Here is a 22,181-nt window from a genome sequence, read left to right as displayed (position 1 = left end):
GAAGGAGGAAGGAAGAGGGGGCATGCACAGTGCCTCCTTCTGCAAGCCCAGGTCAGGCCTGAGCTGAGCATAGGGCAGAAGCTTTGAACTGGTTGTGAGGCTGAAGCTTCTGTGTAGGTTGGACTGGTCCCTTATATCCAAACAGGGAGGCATGATTGCCAAAATGGGGTTAGTCAGCACCAGTGACGGAAAGCTCTGGGATCTGCTTCGGGTATTTCAAGGGGCAAAGACTGAGGAACCCTGAGAGCATGTGTGAAGGCAGAGAAGGTTCTGGTGGAGTTAGCAGGGCTCTGGCTGCAAGAGGAGGGGTGTGGCACAAGTTGGGGCGAGTGCAGTGTGAGCAGAGGTTGGGCCACCACCCACACCTGCTCTGTGAAAGGGTTCCAGTGAAGATTTTGAAGTCCCTTCTCACCCTGACGCCTGTAGAGACCCTGGAAGAGTTTGCCTGGCTCCACAGAGAGTGCCCGAAGCCTGCCTGGACAAGGCGCTCCCTCCAAGGCGCTCCCTGCCTGCTCCAAGGCAGCCAATCACTTTTTGGACATCATCTTAGAGAGGTTTCCTAAACTGATTTGAAACGTCTCCCTAGTTTTGCACTTGGAGCCATACAGAACAAGCCCACTCTTCTTGGACACTGGAACATAGAGAGCACGGCCTCCCCAAGGCCATCTGTTCTCCAGAAGGACATGGCCCCAGCCCCCCTCTCTCCTTTTCCACCACCTGAGTTGAAGCAGCAGTCCTGTAAAGTCAGTGCTGTGTGATCGCGCTCTTTCTAACATTTATTTTGAGGGTGCGGTTGTGAGTGTTACAACAGATGGCTAACCATCATCCCCCCACCTCCACAGTGGCCTAAGAGAGGAGCAGGAATGTGCCAACTGCAGGCTGGGGATCAGCAAACAGTCCAGACCATCTTCTCCCCCTGTATCCATTTGGAGAGCCGCTGGGTCAGGTGTCGCTCCATGCCCACAGCACTGAGGGTATAAGGGCTGAGCAGGGTCATGGAGCTCACAGAGTGGGCGGTGTTGAGGAGAAGCTTGGGGAACGTGCAAAAGTGATCAAGCTGCGGGCCAGGGTGAAACCAGCCCAGCCTGGGAGCAAGGGAGGGGTGTGTGCTGGAGCCTGGAGGTCCGAGTCCAGGCCACCTTGGGGGACGGAGTGAGTTTCCCAGGCTGGACAGTGTGTGTGGGCAGGGGGCTCACTCCACAGGTGAGCCCTGCCTGCTCCCTGTTCCCCAGTTTGTATGGGGCCACCTGGGCCTTCACTCGACCACTTTGATGGGCAGCATGCCCTTGATCGCGGAGAACTTGTTGCAGGAGAGGTTGACGAGGAGCTGCTTGCTGCCACTCCGGGTGGGCAGGATCTCAAAATCCACTTGGGACTGCTCCCTGGGGCGCAGGTTTGGCATGCTGATGGGGAAAGGCAGGAGTCAGCGTGAGGCCTCAAGTTCTGCTCTGGTCAAGGTCACTGCTCCTTCAGCTCCCTCTAGCTGCCACCCTGGGTCATCAAACCCCTTCAGCTCTGGGACCCCTCAGCAGGGGAAGGGGCAGTGGGTGGATCCCATGATCTCCCAAATATGAGGACCAGCTCCAAGCTCTGGTGACGTGGACTTCCCTTGAGTTCAAGTTTGGTGAACCCCCAAACCAAATGCAAACGTGTATCCCTATGTGCAGATTCCCAGGTTCAGAGGCTAGAGGAGTTCTGACTGCCCTGCCCCGGGCTCTGGGGAGGGCCCCTCTGCCCCCGCTCCCACCATCCCACACTGGACCCTCAGCCTGGGACTCACTCGATCTCGAGGGTGCCCTGCAGCAGGCCGCTCCCCTCCGCTATCAGCTTGCAGTCCTTCACCAGCTCATCCAGCGGGTTGGAGAAGAGAATCTGCACAGTCACAGGCTTTTGCACGCGGGCCTGGTCCAGCACCTGTGGGGAGAGGGGTTGACAGAGTCAGGGCTGGGCTGTTCATTTCATCTGCCCTTGATGAGAGCCGACGGGGCTGCGCCGGAGGCTTGGTGATGGGGAGGATGTTGCTGAGGACAAAGGTAGGGAGGATAACGATCCTTAGGAGGTTTATTCCTCCTAAGTTCCAGTGACATCCATGCAGGGGGTTCCTAGGAAATTGCTGTCATCCCCAGGATACAGACAGGACACCCAGGCGTGGAGGAGAAGCAGCACATCGCAGCAGCTGAGAGGGCTTGAATTCCCAGCCAGGTTCACGGGCCCTTTCTTAGTTCATCTCAGGAAGGGCAGCTGCCACTTCCGAGGACGTGCCACATGTGGTCTGCACAGGGTCCTTGATCAGGGGCTGGAGAAACCTAGGTTTCTGGTCAGAGGAGCACCCTGGACTATTTGCTCCCAAAGATGAAACCTTGTGCTCCTGCTGATAAGCCGCCGAGCCTGGGCAGATATGTCGTCTCCCTGGGCCTTGACTCTCACGCTGATAAAGAGGGCTGATCCCTCCCCTCCTCCCTCCCTGGGCTACAAGGGACCAAATGAGATCATGGATGCAGAAGAAGGCGTTTTGGAAACAGAAACCGAAACTGGGTGACTGGTGGATTTCTTTTCTCTGTTAGAGGCCGCTACTTTTTGTTCATTTGGTTTTTTTTTTTTTCTTGCCACCAATTCTCACTGCAATCATTTTACAGTAATAAATCTGCAGTTCAGGTTGATTCAATAACCGAGGCCTTTCTGGTTCCAGAGCCATTTGCTCTTCTTGCTAGACCCTGCAATGCCTGCTAATAATTTGTGCATAATTGAAACATTTTAGAGACCATGATCTATACCATAATTTCTCCCATGGAACTCATTTAAGTGTATGACACGATTTGAAGAGTGAAGCATAATTTTATGCCATTGGGACACGAGGGTACATAAACGATGCCATATCCTTCACGCTGATATTCAATTTGAGATTTTCGTGTATTTGTTTTCTTTTCTTTATTGCTGCTTACCACCCCGTCCTATTGACCTAAATCTGTGCATGCACCCAAAGAAGAGGATAAGAGCCACCAGAAGACTGTGTCTGATTGTCAGTAGGTCATGGGCCAACGTGAAGGACATCACCCTTTGGAACAAAGTTCAGATTGTATGGTCTGGTTCTAAAGTCTTCAATACCTACTCCCAATCAGCGTCAAGTAAGATAATAGGATTTTACCCAAATTATTCTCTTTTCATACAGATCACCCACGTGTCCTGCTCTGAGTGAGCTATGCATTGATTCATTCAATCAAGATGAGATTGTCTTGATTCTCTGAAGGCTGAAGTAAGGAGAGGTTGCAATAAGAGCAAATTCACACCAAGACGCCCCAAAGAAGAAAGAGCAGATGCCCTTTAAAAAGATTAAATAAGAAAGTTTTTGATGGAATATTTCCAGCCTGTGTGTATTCTGATTTCCTTTGAAAAGATGTTACACTCTCTTGAAAGACAAAGCTGATTTGATATGGAAGTCTAAAAGATGTAGAGTAAAAGTACTGCATACAAGAGAAAGCTATAAGCAGGTTTGAGGATATTGGATAAGGGAATATAATGGGGGAAAAACTAACTTCATTTAAACACTGATAATTTTTATGCAGAATGTTTCATTTCGCAGCCTGAGGAGTGGGAAACAACACTTGCTGCCTGTCATTCTACAGGGACGGGGTGCATTTCTTGGAAATGTCCTGGGAAGCAGGAGAAGCTTCTACACTCAGGGGACAATCATAGATTGAGGATGAAAACTCGGCGGGCAGGAAAGAAGGTGAGCCTGGAGCCCAGAAGCTCTGTTCTAGTCCTGCCCAATGTGGGGGGCTGTTTCTGTTTCACAACCAGTGTGATGGGCCCACAACAGGGGTGGCCCTCCCTCTCTGGCCCTGGAGGTGATGGACAACCCCCCTCCCCCCATTCTGAAGAACAGTCTAGACTAACCAGGACAATGAAAGAGCTCTATTGCAGGCTAGCTGCACGGAGCAGGTGCCCTGGGTCCCCCTGCCCTCTGTCTGACATTAGGAACCTCTGAAGCTGGGGTGTAGCTTAGGGAGGGTGGGGCTAGGGCAGCCACAAGTACTCTAGAAATCTGGGGCTAGGGAGGCTAGTGGCACTGCGATGGAAAATAAAAGGCAATCTCTGTCTAGACCGCTGGTGCAGATGGTACAGCAGACTCGGGAGGAGCCTCGGGAGGACCCATGAAGCTCTCTGTGGGATCCCACGGGAAGGCCCCATCTTCCTGACCCATTCGTCTGCCTGTCCTTCCCTGCCAGGCTCTCACCCCTCAGATTTGTGCTGTCTGGCTCTGGCAGCCTCCACACTGGGCTGGGGTTGGCGTGGTCAGGGACAGGCTTGGAGTCAGCCAAATACTTCCAGCCCCAGTGCTGAGGAAGGAACAGAATGGCCCCAAGTGCCTCAGGCCAACCTGCAAGCCCCCAGATGCCTGGGCTCCTGAGAGGGAGCCTGGGAGCAGAGCCTGCAGCCAAAAACTGAGGCATCCTCATTCTCAACCACTGGGAAGATGCTGTTGCTGGCTGTGGGTGTGCTGGGTGCCCTGGAAAGGGCCTGAGGTCTAGCCCTGGCTCTGGCAGTAATTGGAAATTCCCTTCTCCTCTCTGGGCCTCAGTTTACTGATATGTGAAATGGCAGGACATGGGAGCTTGAGACTAGTTCTCCAAGAGTCCACAATTCTGTACCTCTGGGGTCTAGAGTTGGGAGATGCACATGAGTTTTGACCATTGCGGATTTGCTCTACAAGTGTGTCCAGGGGCTGGGCTGTGGGCTTCTTGCAGTCAGGACCCACCCCTTGTGGCCCCCTGTGATTCCCAAGCCTGGCACAGCCCAGGACACAGCAGATGTCCAGAGCAAGTGAGCTGAAGAGCCCCTCTGGCCATCCTCAGCTGGCATCCCCAGCGGGTCTAGAGCTGCAACCAAAGAAGCCACAGGGCAACGTGCCTGTGGAGATTGTCAGACAGGGAGCAAGGAGGCTACTTTTTTTTTTGCCTCATCCCACAGCTTGCAGGATCTTAGTTCCCTGACCAGGGATTGAACCCGTGCCCCCTGCAGTAAAAGCTCTGAGTCCTAACCACTGGACCGCTAGGGAAGTCCCAAGGGCGCTACTCTGATTGGAACTCTTGACTGATCCATTTGGCAGAGGCTGGAGCTGAGCTGGGCCCGTCAGCAGGGGAGGGCCTTCTCTGTAGTCTGGGGGGCCTGGGCTGGCTGGAGAGGCACCCCTTCAGCACCCCTTTACCTCCAGGGTCAGGGTGGGGTTTTCCAGGATGATGTCCCTCTCCACCACCACCTCGGTCTCGTCGCTGATCTCGCACACGGCTGTGGCCCGGATCATGTTGTCTGCCTTCAGGTACTTCTCGTACAGTGCATATGCGATCTTTACAGGATGCTGTATTTCTGGAAGGAGAAGCCAGGGAGCAGAGTGAGAGGGAGTGGGGTCGAAACCTTAAAAGCTGATGCCAAGCCAAGTCGATGCGAGCTGGCTGGGATCATCTGCAGCCCAGGCTTGCCTGAGCCCTCCCTGCCAGGCCCTGTGGGAAACATCTGTCTGCTCCGTGCAGGCTGCAAGCAGGGGCCAGGGGTAGCCCAGGACTCTGGCTGGATGGGCTCATAGGGGCTGAAGCCTCCTCCCTGTCCTGGAAAATATCGGAGGGCAAGTTTCCTTCTAAGGGGCAGGGGAAGAATACGAGTACTAACTCATGGCCCAATGACGAAAACAGTAATGATGACAACACAGTAATAACTAGCAAGGGAAGCCAGGGCTAAATAAGCGCATGGGTCCTCCCCGGTCATCCAGTAGCCTGGGATTCTGTGGCAACAGCATCTGGACCACCTCCCCACTTCTGGTCTCCCCTGCTTCCAAGACACTCACACACACCGGAAGATAGGCTTTAGAAGCACTTCCACCCCCACCCCCAAATCATGTCACTCTTCTTCCACGTCACTTCAAAAATCTTCCACGGCCCCTCGCTGCCTCAGGAATAAAGTTCAGACCCCTCAGTACGGCCCTTCGTGACTCTCCCCCTCAAAAGAACATTCCCTCCCATGCTTCTCATTGTCCTTTTGACAAAATAGGTACCTTATCACCTCCAAGCTTTGACTCACAAGGTCCCCTCAGATGGAAAGGCCTTCCCCAGCTTTCCTCCCTTTATCTGGCTCCTCCCTAAGCTTCAAGGCCCCTCTCTGACTCACAGGGCAGGCAGCGAGGGTCCTCCCCTTCCAGCGGGTGCAGGGCACTCCCCCCTCCCTTATGCAGTCATGTTGGGTGGTCTGGGGGGGCCCCCGCATCCACAGGGTCATACACCCCTTGAGGAAAGTCTGTGAGGAAGGAGCTGTCTCTGCTTTTAGCACTGGAGGGACTTACCTAGCCTGCCCCAAATGTGGAGACGCAGGCCCTTGCATCAGCTGGTCCTGCCCTCTTGGACAGTGAACGCTGAGGCTCAGCAAAAGAGGGGGACTTAACAGTGTCGCCCAGAAAGTAGGTGATGATGTCAGGCCTCCAGAACCACTTCACTTGCCTCCTTCCTCTCCTTCCCATTTCACTCTGCTGCCTCTGGCAGAAGTATGGATTTTTAGAAAGCATTACCTCACGTAAATTATTTTTGCTCTACAGAAATAGCTCTTCCCTTGAGCTTTGAAGGTAAATAAGAGCCAGGCAGTTGCTCTTGGTATGGGGAAGATTTCTGCTACATTCTGCCAGAAGAGAGATCGCTGGGGATGCTGCCTTCTGACAGGTGTAATACAGAGGTATTGCAGTTTCTCTGCGGACAGAATTCCTTCAAGATGGGCTGTGTAATTAATCAGTTTTTATTAGTTCCTTATGTGAAGCAAATAGCCACCCCACCCTTGTCAATCTGCTTTGTATAAGTCCAGACTTTTCATAACAGCTTGAAGGATTTTGCCACTGTGGGCACACCTGCATTCTAATCCTTCCACAGCCCCAGACTCTCTCTCCTCTACTTTGGTCCCCTCCTGTCTATGCTACCCAGGAGTACAAAGTCATGGTTCCTCCCAGAGGCTCAGACCTCTGAGAAAACCTATCACTGTCGCTGGGAATCAAGAAATTCCACGCACCCATTGGCAACTGTGGGGGAACATTGGAGAGGGTTCAAGACCTTGTGGTATATTGCAACCCTTCTAGGGTCAAACTCAGAAAGTGATTCATTGCGTGGTGGGGAGGGGTGGGGTAGGGTGGCAGCTGGTATGGGAGAGGGGTGGCAGCAATAAAACCTAGGAAATGGGTGGTGGCACTGGATTTAGCATTAGGAAATCTAGGACCAAGACTTGGCATTGCCACCTGCTAGCTATGACACAATCTCTTAAGCGAGTCACAATCTCTCCAAGCCTCAGTTTCCACCTCTGTAAAAGGGAATACTGAAATCTGTCCTTTTAGAAGGTCAAATGTGATAGTACCTACGAATATATAAGGAAGTACTCTGCCCACTGGGCAATGTGGTATGTACCTGTAAGGGGTATTTGCAGTGTGTCTATTAACTGCCAAAGCCTCCCGCCTTCTTCCCCCAGGGCATAAAAGGATTCGGGTTAGCACCACACTGACTTGCACTATTCACCATAATAGCAGCCTCCAAAACTTCAAAACCCCAGGCTTGACCACAGAGGTCACGTGCTGTTCCTTCCTTAATCAATTGACTCGGTTCCAACAGGAACTCTCCAATCCCAAGAGAATACCAGCTACCTTGGGTGCATGGTACCCCAGCAACCTACAGGATGAGTTACCTTCATTGGGACCCAGAGACAGGGTGACGGACTCCTTCCACACCTTGTGTACAAGTGTGCCATTGTAGACGATGGTCCAGGCTGTCATGTTCACCGTCACTGTCTTCGAATCACCCGTTAGGTTTCTGAGCATCAGGGCCATGTTGACTTCTTTGCCCACTGTCAGTATGTCAGTGATCTTGAACTTCCCGGAGATGCTGGGCTCCCGTTCCTCTCTACTAAAGACTCTTGCAGATGTTGCGCGAAGTGACATGGAGGGTTGAAGTTTCCCCAAAGCCTTTTTAAACACTTGCCTTTCCTGGCTGGAACCTGTGTGGTGGGAAAAGAGAGAAGCACCTCAGGGATGCGGTGGCAACCTGGACAAAGGACAGCGTCCTGCTTGGAAGGGTGGCCTGGAACTAACACTGGTTCTGCTGCTTGCCCAACGATTCTGATTCAAGCAAGTGTCTGACCTCTGCAGGTCTCCATTTCATCCTCCTTAATACGAGGCTCACATCCCAGCTGTTCCAATCAGCTCTAAATTTCCATGGAGATGTAGGGAAAGGTGCATAAAATTACTCTATGGCTTGATATTTTGCTTAGGCTAATTAGGCTAGATCGCCCCCTTCCTTCCTTCCTCTCTTCCTCTCTTCCTTCCTTCTTTCTTTCTTTTGATAAATGGTCCTTTGTGAGACAAAGAAAAAACAGATAATTTAAAAATAACAAAAACTGAGCTAAAAAAGATTACAATAAGTTCATAAGTGAAAAAATGGTTATGATTTAGAGTTAACTTCATTGAAAAAAATGTCAAACCAGTTTACCATGTTATTCTGCTTTGTTTCTAAAGGTGCTTTGAGAATTGAAGAGTGGAACTTTTGTCCATGTCAGTTGACGAGAACTTCCCACAGTTGTTGTGGTTCCAGGTTATGACTAGTTTAAATTGTCGAGAGAGTTCAGGTTTCATAAACACAAAGGCTGAACCACAGGTTGGGTTTCTGGTTCTGACCTGGGTCATGGGTGTTGCTGAATGTGATGCTATAAACAGTCCCTGGAGAATGGCCAAGATCATGGCCTAAAAATCACGGCTCCTGGGATGCTAAGAGCCAACTCCAAGTCTCTGAGCCCGGGTAGACCACACAGTGCACATGAGGCTCCCTGCCTGACCTGAAGATAGACCCACTATCAAGGAGAAGGTATTGTCCTTCCAGGAACACAGACAAAGATACACAAAGAATGACCATACTTTTGCCCCCGCCCCCTAACTTCCCCAACCAACCTGTGAAATTTTAAGGCATCAGATGACTTATTAGAAGCACTTTACAACCAACCTGTGAAATTTTAAGGCGTCAGATGACTTATTAGAAGCACTTTACAATTTAGTGAGGTCTTTCCCATAAGTTACATGTAACAACTGGCAGAGACCCCAGAGGCCAACTGTTAGAGTTAAGGCCCTAAGAGGAGGAGCGACTGGTCCAAGGGACTGGTAATCTGGGAATTAGGGGCAGAAAGAAGGCCAGTCCCCAGAAATCGAGACCTGAGTCTAGTAGTTCCTCCTGCACAGCTTACTGAAAAGAAGACAGGCAGCCCAGTTACCCAGGCTGATGGCTCCTGGTGGGCTGGGTTCCTTTTGGTGCATTCCCATTCTCTAGCTGAGCTGTAAGTCCACACCCAGGTCTGATGGCTGTGCAGGGAGCTGAGCCTCTGTGCCCAGAACCTCGAATCAGGTGTGTTATGCACAATGAGGCTCAGAGCCTACATAGCTACATAGGTCACCTGCCAGGCTTACCCAAGACCAAGCTTCCTGCTACTGTTTTCTCCCTTGGTGTTGCTGTTGCGCCAATGCTTAGCAGCCCATTTTATGAGCTTTTCCTCCCTGGGGCCATCAGACACGAGCTGGAATCATTAGGTAAGGAGGACTGATCAACAGCAGGCGGTGTGATCAGCCCTGCTGTCACACAGGGGCTAGGTCATCACCAGGGCTCCTGCAGGGATCCCACAACCTGGCCGTGGCCCCTTCGCATTTCTCAGGAGGTTTGGCTGGGACAGCCGGAGCCCCCAAGAAGCAGAATCAAGGTGTGACAGTCAGGTAAGGAACCCCGCAGAATCACACAACCGTGTAAACAGTGCACTTCAGAAGTCCCTCTGGGAGGTCATTCCAATGAGGTTGCAGATGTTCAAGTTGACAAAAATCATCACTATTTATTAAGCCCTCACTATGTGCCGGGCACTGCCCTTGGCACTTTCTGTACACTAGCTCATTTAAATCCCACTGAAGATAGGCCTCGCTCTTCTCATTTTACAGGTGAGAAAACGAGCGATCAGAGAGGCTAAGCATCCTGCTTGAGGTTGCACGGTTATGAGGGGTAGGATGGAGTTCACCTCCTGCCCGGGGTTATCTTTTCCTTGGCCCCTACTCTTGTTTCTACATCATGACACTGTTGAGAATTCTTGTCACACACCGGCCTGTCCCCCTGGCCTGTGAGCTCTGCAGGGGCAGGGGCTCATCTGCGGGATGCTTCCTGGCCTCCCAGAGCCAAGCGTGGGTGGGCACTTGGGGAGGTCTCAGTACCTGTTTACTGACTGAGAGAAAGGCCATCTGACCCCAGCTGGGGGGAATGGCCTACATAGGTGGACTGGGGTCCAACTGAGGGCACCAATCTCATCACCCTAGAGTCGTGCCTCAAAATGGCCACAAATACCACACCCAGAGGTTCAGCCACCTGGACTTGGAGCCCACTCCCCTGCTCAGCTTTCCTCTTCTGTAAATGGCACCCAACAACAGCAGTCAGCAGGGTATGGAGCTGTGGGGTTCACGTTGGGGGCACGTGGGCACCTTCATGAGAGCACTTTTCTTGACACCTCAGAACCAACAGTGAGGATCAGCTGAAAGAACTATTTCCAAGTATTTTAGAAAGAGTGACATGTTGACCCCATTAAGGAGTGATTGGCCTGCTAGAGCAAGCATTAATTCACTTTTGCCTCTTTCTAAAAATGAACATCACCTTCAAATGTAGAACTTTGGTCACTATTGAGACTCCTCAAAGAGATAAGTCTCTGACTCTGAAAGCAACTTCCTAAATAGAGCAACAAATGTAATTTGTGTTAAAGGTGGCCTCGTAGCAACTAGGCTTCTAGGTGACTTTAGGGAGACCAGCACTCATGTGGATGCTGAAGATTTCAGGGACTCGGGCATTGTCCTCATGGTGTAAGCCCACCTCATCTGGCTTTTGGGGAGGCCTCTGAAGCAGACGAAGCAGTGCCCACACCTTGGGGGACTGTCCATTTCTTTTTTCAGAGAATGTTTCCTGCCTGTGTTTCTTAGAGGCTAGGGGAGTGGGCTGACTGAGAGGCCCTCGGGGGGTCTCTCGTGGGGGCCATGTTTCTCCCTGTGATGTTCAATCGTGGTGCTGTCATCCCAGTTGTGTAATTGGCAAAGGGACACAGCTGGAGATGAGCTGGACTGGCAGCTGCCTGAGTCCTATGGCCAATTCCCAGTGGTACAGTGTCTTTTCATGACGGTTCTGTTCCCACGGGAAGCAGTCTGGGGAGCTGGGCATTAGATGCCAGGGAGCAGTCCTACCATTCAGGCAGAATTGGCTGACAATGCGGAAGGAGTATGAGCAATTTTTCCTTCTCCACCTCAGAGCTGTCTTCCCACCGTTAAGCCCTGGGTGGCACAGCCCATCCACACCCCCTCCTACCTTCTGGGTACTTGTACTTTTCGGTGACATCCATGCGAGAGTTGCTGCCCACCGCCTTGGTACTGATATTTTTGCCGATGGTGCGAGTGTTTGAGAAATTCTTCTTCAGGGCGCCGGTCCAGGCATCGTAGATCCATGTGATGCGGTCGGCATTAACCTCAGCAAAGATGAAGGGCATGTCGTAGTCCAAGTCCACATTACCCTCTCGGAGAGCGACGACTGAAGCAGGGCCGCACTGGAACACCCCTGGGGGCCAGGGTGCAGAGGTTGGATACATGCCAAACCCAGGCCCATCTGCAACAGTACACCCCATGGCCTGCTCCTCTGGGGGCCACCCATGACCACCCAACTCCCCTGCCTCTACCCCGCCAAACTCCTTCAACCCCAACAGTCTGCCCCCTTCTTGGGGCACTCAGCAGGACACTCCGGGGCTATTGTTATCTTCTGCAATAGCGCTCTGGTGAGACTCCACCTCCACAGAAGACGGCCCAATCCTGTATTCTGTGGGTGCATAATTTGTGCTGACCCACTGCCCTCAGTCTGTTTACTAAAGGGGAAAGTCTTGCTGTCTTGTGCTCAGGGCTGCCTCTTTTCTACTCTGCAAATCATTCATCATGGCACATATATGACCCTGAAACAAAAATTCCACAGGACAGTTCTTAGTCTTAATGTCCAATGCACCCTGATATTTTCTTTTCCTTTCCTTTTCCCCACCCCTTTCCATGATATTCTATTTCATTTCTTAAAATGATGGTCACAACACATTAACTTGATTTTATAGCTGCTAATGGGTTGCAGTGAAAAGGTTGAATAGTGGCCTAGAAAATATCTGGAAGGTCACCCTCCTCACACCCAAGTTCCCCAAATCTAACGTTCTTTGCTTCTGGTAGAGACGCTGCAGTTGGGGAAGGGAGTAAGACTTCATTTTCATTATAAGTCCTTTTAGAATGATTTGAATTTTTTTTAAGCCATGTGCCTATATGACCTTTATGATTTTTTTTAAGTTTGAAAGAAACAACTGAAAATGAGGGTAACGGACAGGAATGCTCTGGAGGTCAGGGGAGGGAAGGGGAAAGGTTCCTGGAGAGCTTGAGACCCAAGCTCTGATGGGAGAGTGGCCAGAGGTGGGAGCACAGGGATGGGGCCGGGCCAGCCTGCGTGGAGAGCTCGGTCTGGCAGGGGACACGTGTGAAGGTGAGAGAGGTGATGGGGGCCGTGATCACGGAGGTCTGGAGCTGAGCCAGGGAATTTGGGTTAAGTACCAAGGCAATGGGGACCTGGAAGCTTTCTGTGCTGGGAGGGATGGGCTACCAGAGGTGGTGCAGGAGAATCATGGCTGGCAGGGGACGGCTCCTTTCCCTTGCTGCAGGGCATGTGCCAGGGCCTCTGCAGCAGCCATGTGAGTGCAGGTATGGCAGTCATTTCAATAGCAGCCTGAACCAAGAAAGTTAGGAGGGAAATCTACTTTCCAAATAGTTTTGTTTTAATCCCTCCTTTCCCTCTGGAGGTAGAGAGGATTTGGGTGACCTTGTTGTGCCGCTGTCCACCACTATAAAGAATCGAGAGGTCATGACTTAGAGCCAAACCCAGAGAAGGGGGCCGTCAGAGGGTTGGTTACCTTGGCTCCTTTCCTGGGGGGTGGCGTCCAGAACCTGCCATCCACTGTATGATGGGCTTAGGTCAGTCCGTGCAAACCAGCCTTCATTCCAGACGTGGAAATTCCTGCAGACAGAACCACAGACTACAGAGTTTGGCCAAGGCCACACAGCAGAGGAGTGGCAAAACACCACATCTCTGATCTGACAGTGCAGCACCCTGATACTCATCAAGCGAGTTTACTCTGTGCCAGATATTGTGCTAGACCTTGGCAAGCATTGTCGCACTTAAATTCTCACAGCACTGTTAAATGGGACTATTTTTATGCACATCTCTTAAAAGAGGAAACTGAGGCTCAGAGAAGTTAAGCAGCTAACAATGCCAGAGTCAAAGTTTGGACCCAGGTATGCCTAACTCCAAAACCTAGGTCCTTGACCACCATGTTCTACTGCCTTTCTGAGGAGCAGAACAGATCTAGGTTAGAGCCAGAATCCAGCAAGCAAACCCACACAGCTTTCTCCTATGCATCCTGTTGGGGGACACTACTGTATTTCGTGTGGGATGAAAATGAATGGGGCTGCAGCAAGAGTGCCAGGTCTGGCTAAGAGCCACAAAGCCCTTGGGCTGAGGTCCAGATTGAAGAATGACATATACCAGTCTTAAAATGTTCTTCATCCATGGCAGCCCCTTGTCTCCCAATCTATATGTCTCAGTCATTTGTCTTCTCCCTCAGCAGGTATAACCAGTTAACCAAAGCTTTATGCATTCTTGATTCTGCCCTCTACTCTCCCCTTCTCCAATCTCACAGCAACTACATAAACATTGGCTTGGCAGTTTTGAGTCCAACTTAGAAGAAAATGTAAGTAAGTCTGACAAATTCAAGTTCTATCCAACTTGAAAAAAAATTTTGTTATACTCATGAGTTGGAGAAGATAGTTTTAAGCAGAGAACCAACTTCTGAATGATAAATGTGACTAGGTAAAAATATTAAACTTGCATATACCAAAAAAACAAAGAAACAAACTATAGTTCTGTTTCCAGCATGGGAATAAGCTCATAATAGACAGTCCTTTCTGTAGAAAACAATAAACTGGGGAAAAAAATACAAAAGACAGCTGAGAGTAAACAAAGCAGGAGGATTTTGGGAGGGTGCCAAAACTTTTAGGAAGGGGCCAGCATGGGGCAAGTTGTACTCTGGTGCCCTTGCCCCTAAGGACAGGTTGCAGTTGAGGTAAAGTGCAGGGCAGTAAAAACTCCAACAGACAGCCTACATCTTTCTGACCTGGGGAGATAAGAAACTGAGCCTGGGTTAACCAGGGTTGCTAGAGAGTGAAGGGGAAGTCTTAGAAAGGAAAGAATCAGAAAGGGGGACCCAGATTTGTATATAAACTCTGCCTAAGCTTCTGGGTGACCTCTGAGCTAGGCGTATATGAGGCAAACTACAAGTAGTCCAGCTAAAAATTCAAAAAATGAACTGAAATTTGGGCTGCTGCCCACCATAGGTGAGATAGAATTTGCAGTTTGAGTCTACCTCAGGTAGACTGCTAAGACAAAATGTAGAATCAAGAAGCAGCCAATGTCCAGGAGACAATCCAAATTTACTCAACATACAAAGAACCAGAAAAATGTAGCTTGTCCTCAAGGTAAAAGACAATCAACAGGGACTAACCCTTAGATAATCCAGGTGTTGGCATTATTGGATAAAGACTTTAAAGCTGTTATGATAACTATTCTCAGTGTAATAAAGGAAAATATGATCATAACAAATGAAAAGAGGGGGCCTCTTAGCAGCAAAATAGAAAATATGAAAAAATGAACCGAATGGAAAATTTTAACTGGGAAAAAGACCAATATCTGGAATTAAATAATTCAATGGATGGCTTACTAGCAGAATAGAGAAAACAGAGGGAAGAGTCAGCAAACTTGAAGACAGATCAGTAGAAATTATCCAATTTGAAGAAGAGAGAAAAAAGCATTGAAAAAAATCCATTAAGCAGGGAAAATATATGCAACATGTATACTAGACAGAGATTTACTATAATGAATATTATAAAGTACTTACAAATCAATAAGACACAAAAGATCACCTAGAGGGGTGGGATAGGGAGGGTGGGAGGGAGACGCAAGAGGGAGGAGATATGGGGATATATGTCCATGTATAGTTGATTCACTTTGTTATAAAGCAGAAACTAAGACACCATTGTAAAGCAGTTATACTCCAATAAAGAGGTTAAAGAAAAAGACAAAAAAGAGGAAGTCAAACATGTCAATAATTGACAATGAGCAGGCAATTTTCATAAGCAACACAAATGATCACTGAACATATGGAAATAGTTTTAACTTCACCACCATTAAAAGAAAATTAAAACAACAAAGAAATACCATTACACTTATTAGACTGACAAAGATGAAAGCATAGGATGATACACATTGTTGTGTGATACTCATCATTGTGTGGGAAAACAAGCAGTGTTATACACTGCTGGTGGGAGTTTAAATTGGTATGACATTTGTCAAGGGCAATTTGGCAATGAGTTTGAAATACCCTTAAAAACCTATATACTCACTGAGCCAGTAGTTCCACTTCTAGGAATTTCTCCTATAAAAACCCTCGCATTAGTGCACATAGATGTACATGGAAAGATGTTCACTGAAGCATTGTTTGTAATAGCAAAAATAATGGAGGAAAAATTTATCAATAAGGAATTGGTCAGATAAATTGTGGCACAGCCATGCAGGAGAATATCGTGCAGTTGTCCAAAAGAATGAGGAAAATTAATCTAGCACTGACATGGAAGATGTCTAACTTATATGACCAAGTAAGAAAAAAAATTACAAAATAGTGTGTATATGTATAAGTTTATAAAAAACATATTAATAAGATGAAACTATTTCGATTTAGAAAATTATACATTAAAAAAAGCAGTGAAAGTTAGCCCCCCATAATTCTATTATCTTAGATAACCACAGTTTAAATAATGGTTTGGTGTATATATTGTGCACATGGACAGATTTTGGTGCATATGAACTAAGTTGCACATTATTTATTTCTGTAATGTTTTCATATTCTATAATGAAAATTACTTATTACTTCTGTAATTCTATATTTACAAAATAAATAGATATTTAAAAATATGTATATTATATAAACACTAATAGCTAATACAGTTGTGTCAACACAGCATATTATTAAGTTTTCTGTCTTATATAGTAGCTCATTTAATCTTCACAATGCTCATATAAGATAGGAATAATTATTATCTCCTTTTGACAGTTCTAGAAACTAGGGAACAGAGAAGAAGTTAAGTGACTTGTTCAAGGTCTCAAAGTGAGTAAATAGGCAGAGTGGGATTTTAACCCAGGCAGAGGGCTGCAGGGTCCATGCTTTTAACTACTAAACTATACTGTCCCTCTAAATTTTAATTTATTGACAAGAAAGATATTAAAAATTATGAAATAGACTATTTAACTTGGTCTCATTTGGGTAATTAACACTCAATGCACAAAAACAGAATGAAATGTCTGGAAGGATCTACCTCAAAATGTTGTTAGTGTTTTTCTTTGGGTAGCTATATTACTATTACTCTCACTAATTTATTTTTTTAGTGTTTTATAATCAGGAAAAGATTGTTTTTGTTTTGCATGCTGTAAAATGAAACCTGCAAGGCTTCCTACGGGGACCAGATTGGGAGTTCTACACTATACAGTTGTCAGGAGTTAGAAGTGCTCCCTAAGTACTGATCAGGTGCACTGTGACCCTGCTACATCCTTCAGAGAACAAGGGGAGAGTTACAAAGTCAGCTCCAAAACAAGAAAGAAGGAATAAGACCATAAGAGGTAAACAAACAGACAATGATAAATAATACCAACCAATGATATGAGTAGGAAGAGCACATACTGTCAGTACTGTAAAGAAACACAGGTCAAACTCCCTCTTGCCAGAACACCAGAATCACAACTAGCTGCTGGACAATCATTGACAGGAAGACACTGGAACTCACCAAAAAAGACACCCCACATCCAAAGACAAAGGAGAAGCCACAATGAAATGGTAGGAGGGCCACAATCAATCACAGTAAAATCAAATCCCATAACTGGTGGGTGGGTGACTCATAGACTGGTGAACACTTATAGCACAGAAGTCCACCCACTGAAGTGAAGGTTCTGAGCCCCACGTCAGGCTTCCCAACCTGGGGGTCCGGCAACGGGAGGAGGAATTCCTAGAGAATCAGACTTTGAAGCCGAGTGGGAATTGACTGCAGGACTTCAACAGGACTGGGGGAAACAGAGACTCCACTCTTGGAGGGCACACACAAAGTAGTGTGCATATCGGGACCCAGGGGAAGGAGCAGTGACCCCGGCGGAGACTGACCCAGACCTACCTGCTAGTGTTGGAGAGTCCCCTGCAGAGGCAGGGGGTGGCTCTGTTTCACCATGGGGACAAGGACACTGGCAGCAGAAATTCTGGGAAGTACTCCTCGGTGTGAGCCCTCTCAGAGTCTGTCATTAGCCCCATCAAAGAGCCCAGGTAGGCTCCAGTGTTGGGTGGCCTCAGGCCAAACAACCAACAGGGAGGGAACCCAGCCCCACCCATCAACAGTCAAGTGCATTAAAGTTTTACTGAGCTCTGCCCACCAGAGCAACAGTCAGCTCTACCCACCACCAGTCCCTCCCATCAAGCCTCTTGATAGCCTCATCCACCAGAGGGCAGACAGCAGAAGCAAGAAGAACCACAGTCCTGCAGCCTGTGGAACAAAAACCCCATTCACAGAGAGATAGACAAGATGAAAAAGCAGAGGGCTATATACCAGGTGAAGGAACAAGATAAAACCCCGGAAAAACAACTAAATGAAGTGGAGATAGGCAACCTTCAAGAAAAAGAATTCAGAATTATGATAGTGAAGATGATCCAGGACCTTGGTAAAAGAATGGAAGCAAAGATCGAGAAGATGCAAGAAACGCACAACAAAGATCTAGAAGAATTAAACAACAAACAAACAGAGAGGAACAATACAATAACTGAAATGAAAACTACACTAGAAGGAATCAATAGCAGAATAACTGAGGCAGAAGAACGGATAGGTGACCTGGAAGACAGAATGGTGGAATTCACTGCTGTGGAACAGACTAAAGAAAAAAGAATGAAAAGAAATGAAGGCAGCCTAAGAGACCTCTGGGACAATATTAAATGCAGCAACATTCGCATTATAGGGGTCCCAGAAGGAGAAGAGAGAGAGAAAGGACCAGAGAAAATATTTGAAGAGATTATAGTCGAAAACTTCCCTAACATGGGAAAGGAAATAGCCACCCAAATCAAGGAAGCTCAGCGAGTCCCATACAGGATAAACCCAAGGAGAAACACACTGAGACACATAGTAATCAAATTGGCAAAAATTAAAGACAAAGAAAAATTATTGAAAGCAACAAGGGAAAAATGACAAATAACATACAAGGGAACTCCCATAAGGTTAACAACTGATTTCTCAGCAGGAACTCTACAAGCCAGAAGGGAGTGGCATGATATACTTCAAGTGATGAAAGGGAAGAACCTACAACCAAGATTACTCCACTGGGCAAGGATCTCATTCAGATTCCATGGAGAAATCAACAGCTTTACAGACAAGCAAAAGCTAAGAGAATTCAGCACCACCAAACCAGCTCTACAACAAATGCTAAAGGAACTTCTCTAAGTGGGAAACACAAGAGAAGAAAAGGACCTACAAAAACAAACCCAAAACATTAAGAACATGGTCATAGGAACATACATATTGATAATTCCCTTAAATGTGAATGGATTAAATGCTCCAACCAAAAGACACAGGCTTGCTGAATGGATACAAAAACAAGAGATCAAGATAAAAAAAATGGATTACATGGGACTGAGTGAACTGATGAGGATGATTATAATTTTTGTGACTTTCTGTTTGAATAAAAAAAAAATCTCACAAGGACTCAGAGGCAAAAAATGTACAAATCAATTATCACTGCAAAGTAAAGGAGCTGTTACAGTGGAGGATTACTGGACTGAATGTCAATATTATGACATAGTATGAGTGTGTTTCATGTTTGGTAATTGCAATCATTATTGCTTTTGTTGTGGTCATCCATTTACAATGCTTGGTGTCAGTTTATTTATCTCTTATAAAAATAAAATACGGTGTGTGTGTGTGAAAAAAAAAGAATGTTTAGTGCGTCTTTAGCAGGGCGTGGGGTGGGGGGGATGAACTGGGAGATTGGGATTGACATATATACACTAACATGTATAAAATAGATAACTAGTAAGAACCTACTGTATAAAAAATTAAATAAAATAAAATTCAAAAAAAAAAAAAAAAGAAACATAGGTCATTACAAAATTTCTGGAAGGCTACAGCACTAGATGATTTTAAAATGTCCATTCCCTTTAACCCAGCATATACCATTACTAGGAATCTTTCTTATGGGACTAATCACAGACATGCTCAAGATTTACATATAACAATGCTCGTTACTGTGTTATTTACAGTAGGAAAAAATGGAGATAGGTAACATAGGGAATAGGAGATAGTTTATAGCAGGAAAAGAGATAATGGTTTAACCATTCAATGGAATATAATACTTTTAAAATCTTATTTTTTGAAGATTATTTAATGACATTGTGAAAATGTTCATAATACCATGTTTAGTCAAAAGCACACGATTTAAAACTATGAAGTGGTTGGTTTCCAGGTGTGGAGAAAAGTGGGATGTGTCTATCATATGCTCCGTCTTTTACCCATGCCTTTGTAAAATGTATGATCCCAATTCTATAAAAACAACAACTAATAAAGAAAAGATTGGATAGAAAACTACTTTACATACTTCTGAGATTTCCTATGACTGTGAAAAAAAAAGTCATCATAAAAATTATCTCCAGGCAGCCCCACAAAATGCCTTTTTGATTGGGTCCTTAAGATCAGTTAGAATTCACCCAGGAAAGTAGGAGGAGTGTGGGAAGATGACCCTAGAAGGGTGAAAGGAGAAAGAGAGGATGAGGAAACAGGGAGAACACCACGTTTCACATTCATCTCATTCCTGGCAGAGAGCCCCAGAGAAGGGCGGGTTGGTTAAGATAGATTGGTAAGTAGCTATGTTTGAATACTTATTTGCAAGGCAGGAATTTAAGACAAAGCAGATAAAAGTTCATCCTGGTCCCTCCATCATTTGAAAGCCAGCACTTTGCTCACAGCTACTTGGGATGTATGTGCCTTTCAAATGCACCATCGGGTTTGTTTCTGCTTGTGTGCCACATACTTTCCCACCTCCCAACCTTGGGCTCTGCTCCTGTCTTGAGTGTTTCAGGAGTAGGAGTTTAGGAAAAGGAGAGACTGAGGCATTTATTTAAAAAGATGCAGATTTCCTGCCCTCCCAGCTCCCTCCACTCAAATCAGTTCTAATGCGACCTTTGAAGTTTATAAACCACCGCCCCTAGAGACAGCAACTGAGTTATGCTAACCTTTGAATTCACGGGGTCAGGAGACCCTCTCTAGAAAGTGACCCAAATCCCTACCCATTCTGCCTATTTGTCCTTCCAAATGCAGTTCAGATACCACCTCCTTCAGAAAATCTTTTCCTAACATACTCAGAGGGTGCCAACCTTACCTCTGTGCTATCTCTGCATCTTGCATGATTCAGTTATTTGACTTCTGCTCAGTAATCACCCAGCTTCTCATGCAGCTAGGAACTCCTCTAGCGAGATTCCTGTATCTCACTCCTCTTGGTGCCCTGTGCCCAGTGCAGGGTCTGGCATGCAGTACTTACACCATGCTCACTGAATTGAATTGTTGTGGAACCTGGACACTCTTGCAGCCTTGGTTTCCTTGCTGTGGGTCTGAGCAAGCTACTCCAGGTACGTTGGGGACTAGCTAAGTATTAGTGGAGGCTGGTGGCCATGGAGAGACGCATTAGGAGCCAGGGCTCGAGTGGGGGGTATGGGTTCTGACAGCTCTTCTCCAGAACTGACCGACGCCACCTCCCTGACCACAGGGCCGGGAAATCTCCATCTGCCTTCCACCTCGGAGCTCTATAAAAGGCTACAAATAGAGTCAAGTCTGTGACTCGAGAAACTGGGGAATCAAGTTGAATGAAATAAGAAAATGAGCCAGAAATGCCAAGGTAAAGATAACCTTGGCCGAACTGTTCCAAATCATTTGGTTGCAGGTCTCAGAAACCTCCTTTATAGTGGTGTAGAAGGGAACCATATTAAAGAAGCTTCCCCCAGTGTCCTGACTCCGAAGAAGTGAAAACTCCAGAGCCTTGTGCCTTTTAAGCCCAACCACTGTCATGAGCAGAATGGCTTAGAAGAAAATGGACCCCACTGGATCCTGTAATGTGATTCAAAGAAGGATCTAGAAGAAATTTTTGAGGTCCCCGACCTAGCCCTTCATTTTACAGATGGGAAACAAAGGTACAGAAAAGTTAAGGAATTTATGTAAAGTTAGGCATTTACTTAGAGCGTCCGAATGTCTCCAGCTGTTTACCGGTGCTTCCCCCTGGGCCTCTGTTTTCTCCTTTATGAAATGAGTAGGTCTCTCTCTAAGATTCCTTCCAGCTCTAATGTTCTTTGACTGGGGAGAGTCATGTTGACAGACACCTAGGTCCACCTCCAACTTGGATGCTATTTCAGTTTGACTTTGGGCAAATTGTTTCTCCCCACCGAGCTGCTGAGACAGCATCTAGTATCATAGAAAAGTTGCCTTTGCTGCCTAAGTGTGAACCTAAGAACCCAGCTTTTCCACCTGGTTGGTGTCCAGCCACTCCTTTTCTGGAAAATCTCAAAGTAAGCGGTCTGAATTCTCAAACATCAGTCAGGAGTAGTGATAACATTCTTTGGCATCTCTCTGGTGCTTCATAGTTTACAAAGCCGCCTGGGTTCAAATCCCAGCTCCACCATTTTCTAGTTACCTGCCCTTGGGTGAATGACTCTGTGTCTCAGGTTCCTCAACTGTAAAATGGGGTGTTCATAATAGTGCCTACTTCATTGTTTCTGAAGAGTACATGCAAGCACTCAGAACATTACCTGGAACACAACAATCGCTCAGCAAATTATTAGTTGCTGCTGGTATTATTATTAAGCACTTTCAGATGCTTAACCTCACTTGATCCTTACATTCTATTACTTTAAGCAAATCTGGACAAGGTTCTAAAAATTTTTAACATTTACAACATACAAAGATTCAGTTG

The 22,181-nt window shown here is 47.0% G+C and overlaps 1 protein-coding gene across 1 annotated transcript in view; it reads right to left on the bottom strand.

Annotated features, from left to right (window-relative positions):
• Nucleotides 1-746: 746 nt before the first annotated feature.
• The window catches only part of TGM3 (transglutaminase 3), a 42,527-nt gene continuing 21,092 nt past the window's right edge, over nucleotides 747-22,181 (bottom strand). Inside the window, exons 8-13 of the mRNA XM_027078728.1 lie at nucleotides 13,003-13,106; nucleotides 11,385-11,630; nucleotides 7,705-8,013; nucleotides 5,207-5,364; nucleotides 1,781-1,914; nucleotides 747-1,403 (exon numbers count right to left, since the gene is read on the bottom strand). Coding sequence (XP_026934529.1) covers nucleotides 1,256-1,403; nucleotides 1,781-1,914; nucleotides 5,207-5,364; nucleotides 7,705-8,013; nucleotides 11,385-11,630; nucleotides 13,003-13,106 — 1,099 coding nt within the window. The 3' untranslated portion in view covers nucleotides 747-1,255. The remainder of the gene's footprint in view (nucleotides 1,404-1,780; nucleotides 1,915-5,206; nucleotides 5,365-7,704; nucleotides 8,014-11,384; nucleotides 11,631-13,002; nucleotides 13,107-22,181) is intronic.

This window comes from Aethalodelphis obliquidens, unplaced genomic scaffold, assembly GCF_003676395.1.
Source record: "Aethalodelphis obliquidens isolate GAN/ISIS:26980383/991018 unplaced genomic scaffold, ASM367639v1 scaffold42, whole genome shotgun sequence".
Classification (NCBI taxonomy): domain Eukaryota; kingdom Metazoa; phylum Chordata; class Mammalia; order Artiodactyla; family Delphinidae; genus Aethalodelphis; species Aethalodelphis obliquidens.
The sequence above is the reverse complement of the archived record's forward strand: the minus strand, read 5'-3'. Positions and strand labels throughout refer to the sequence as shown.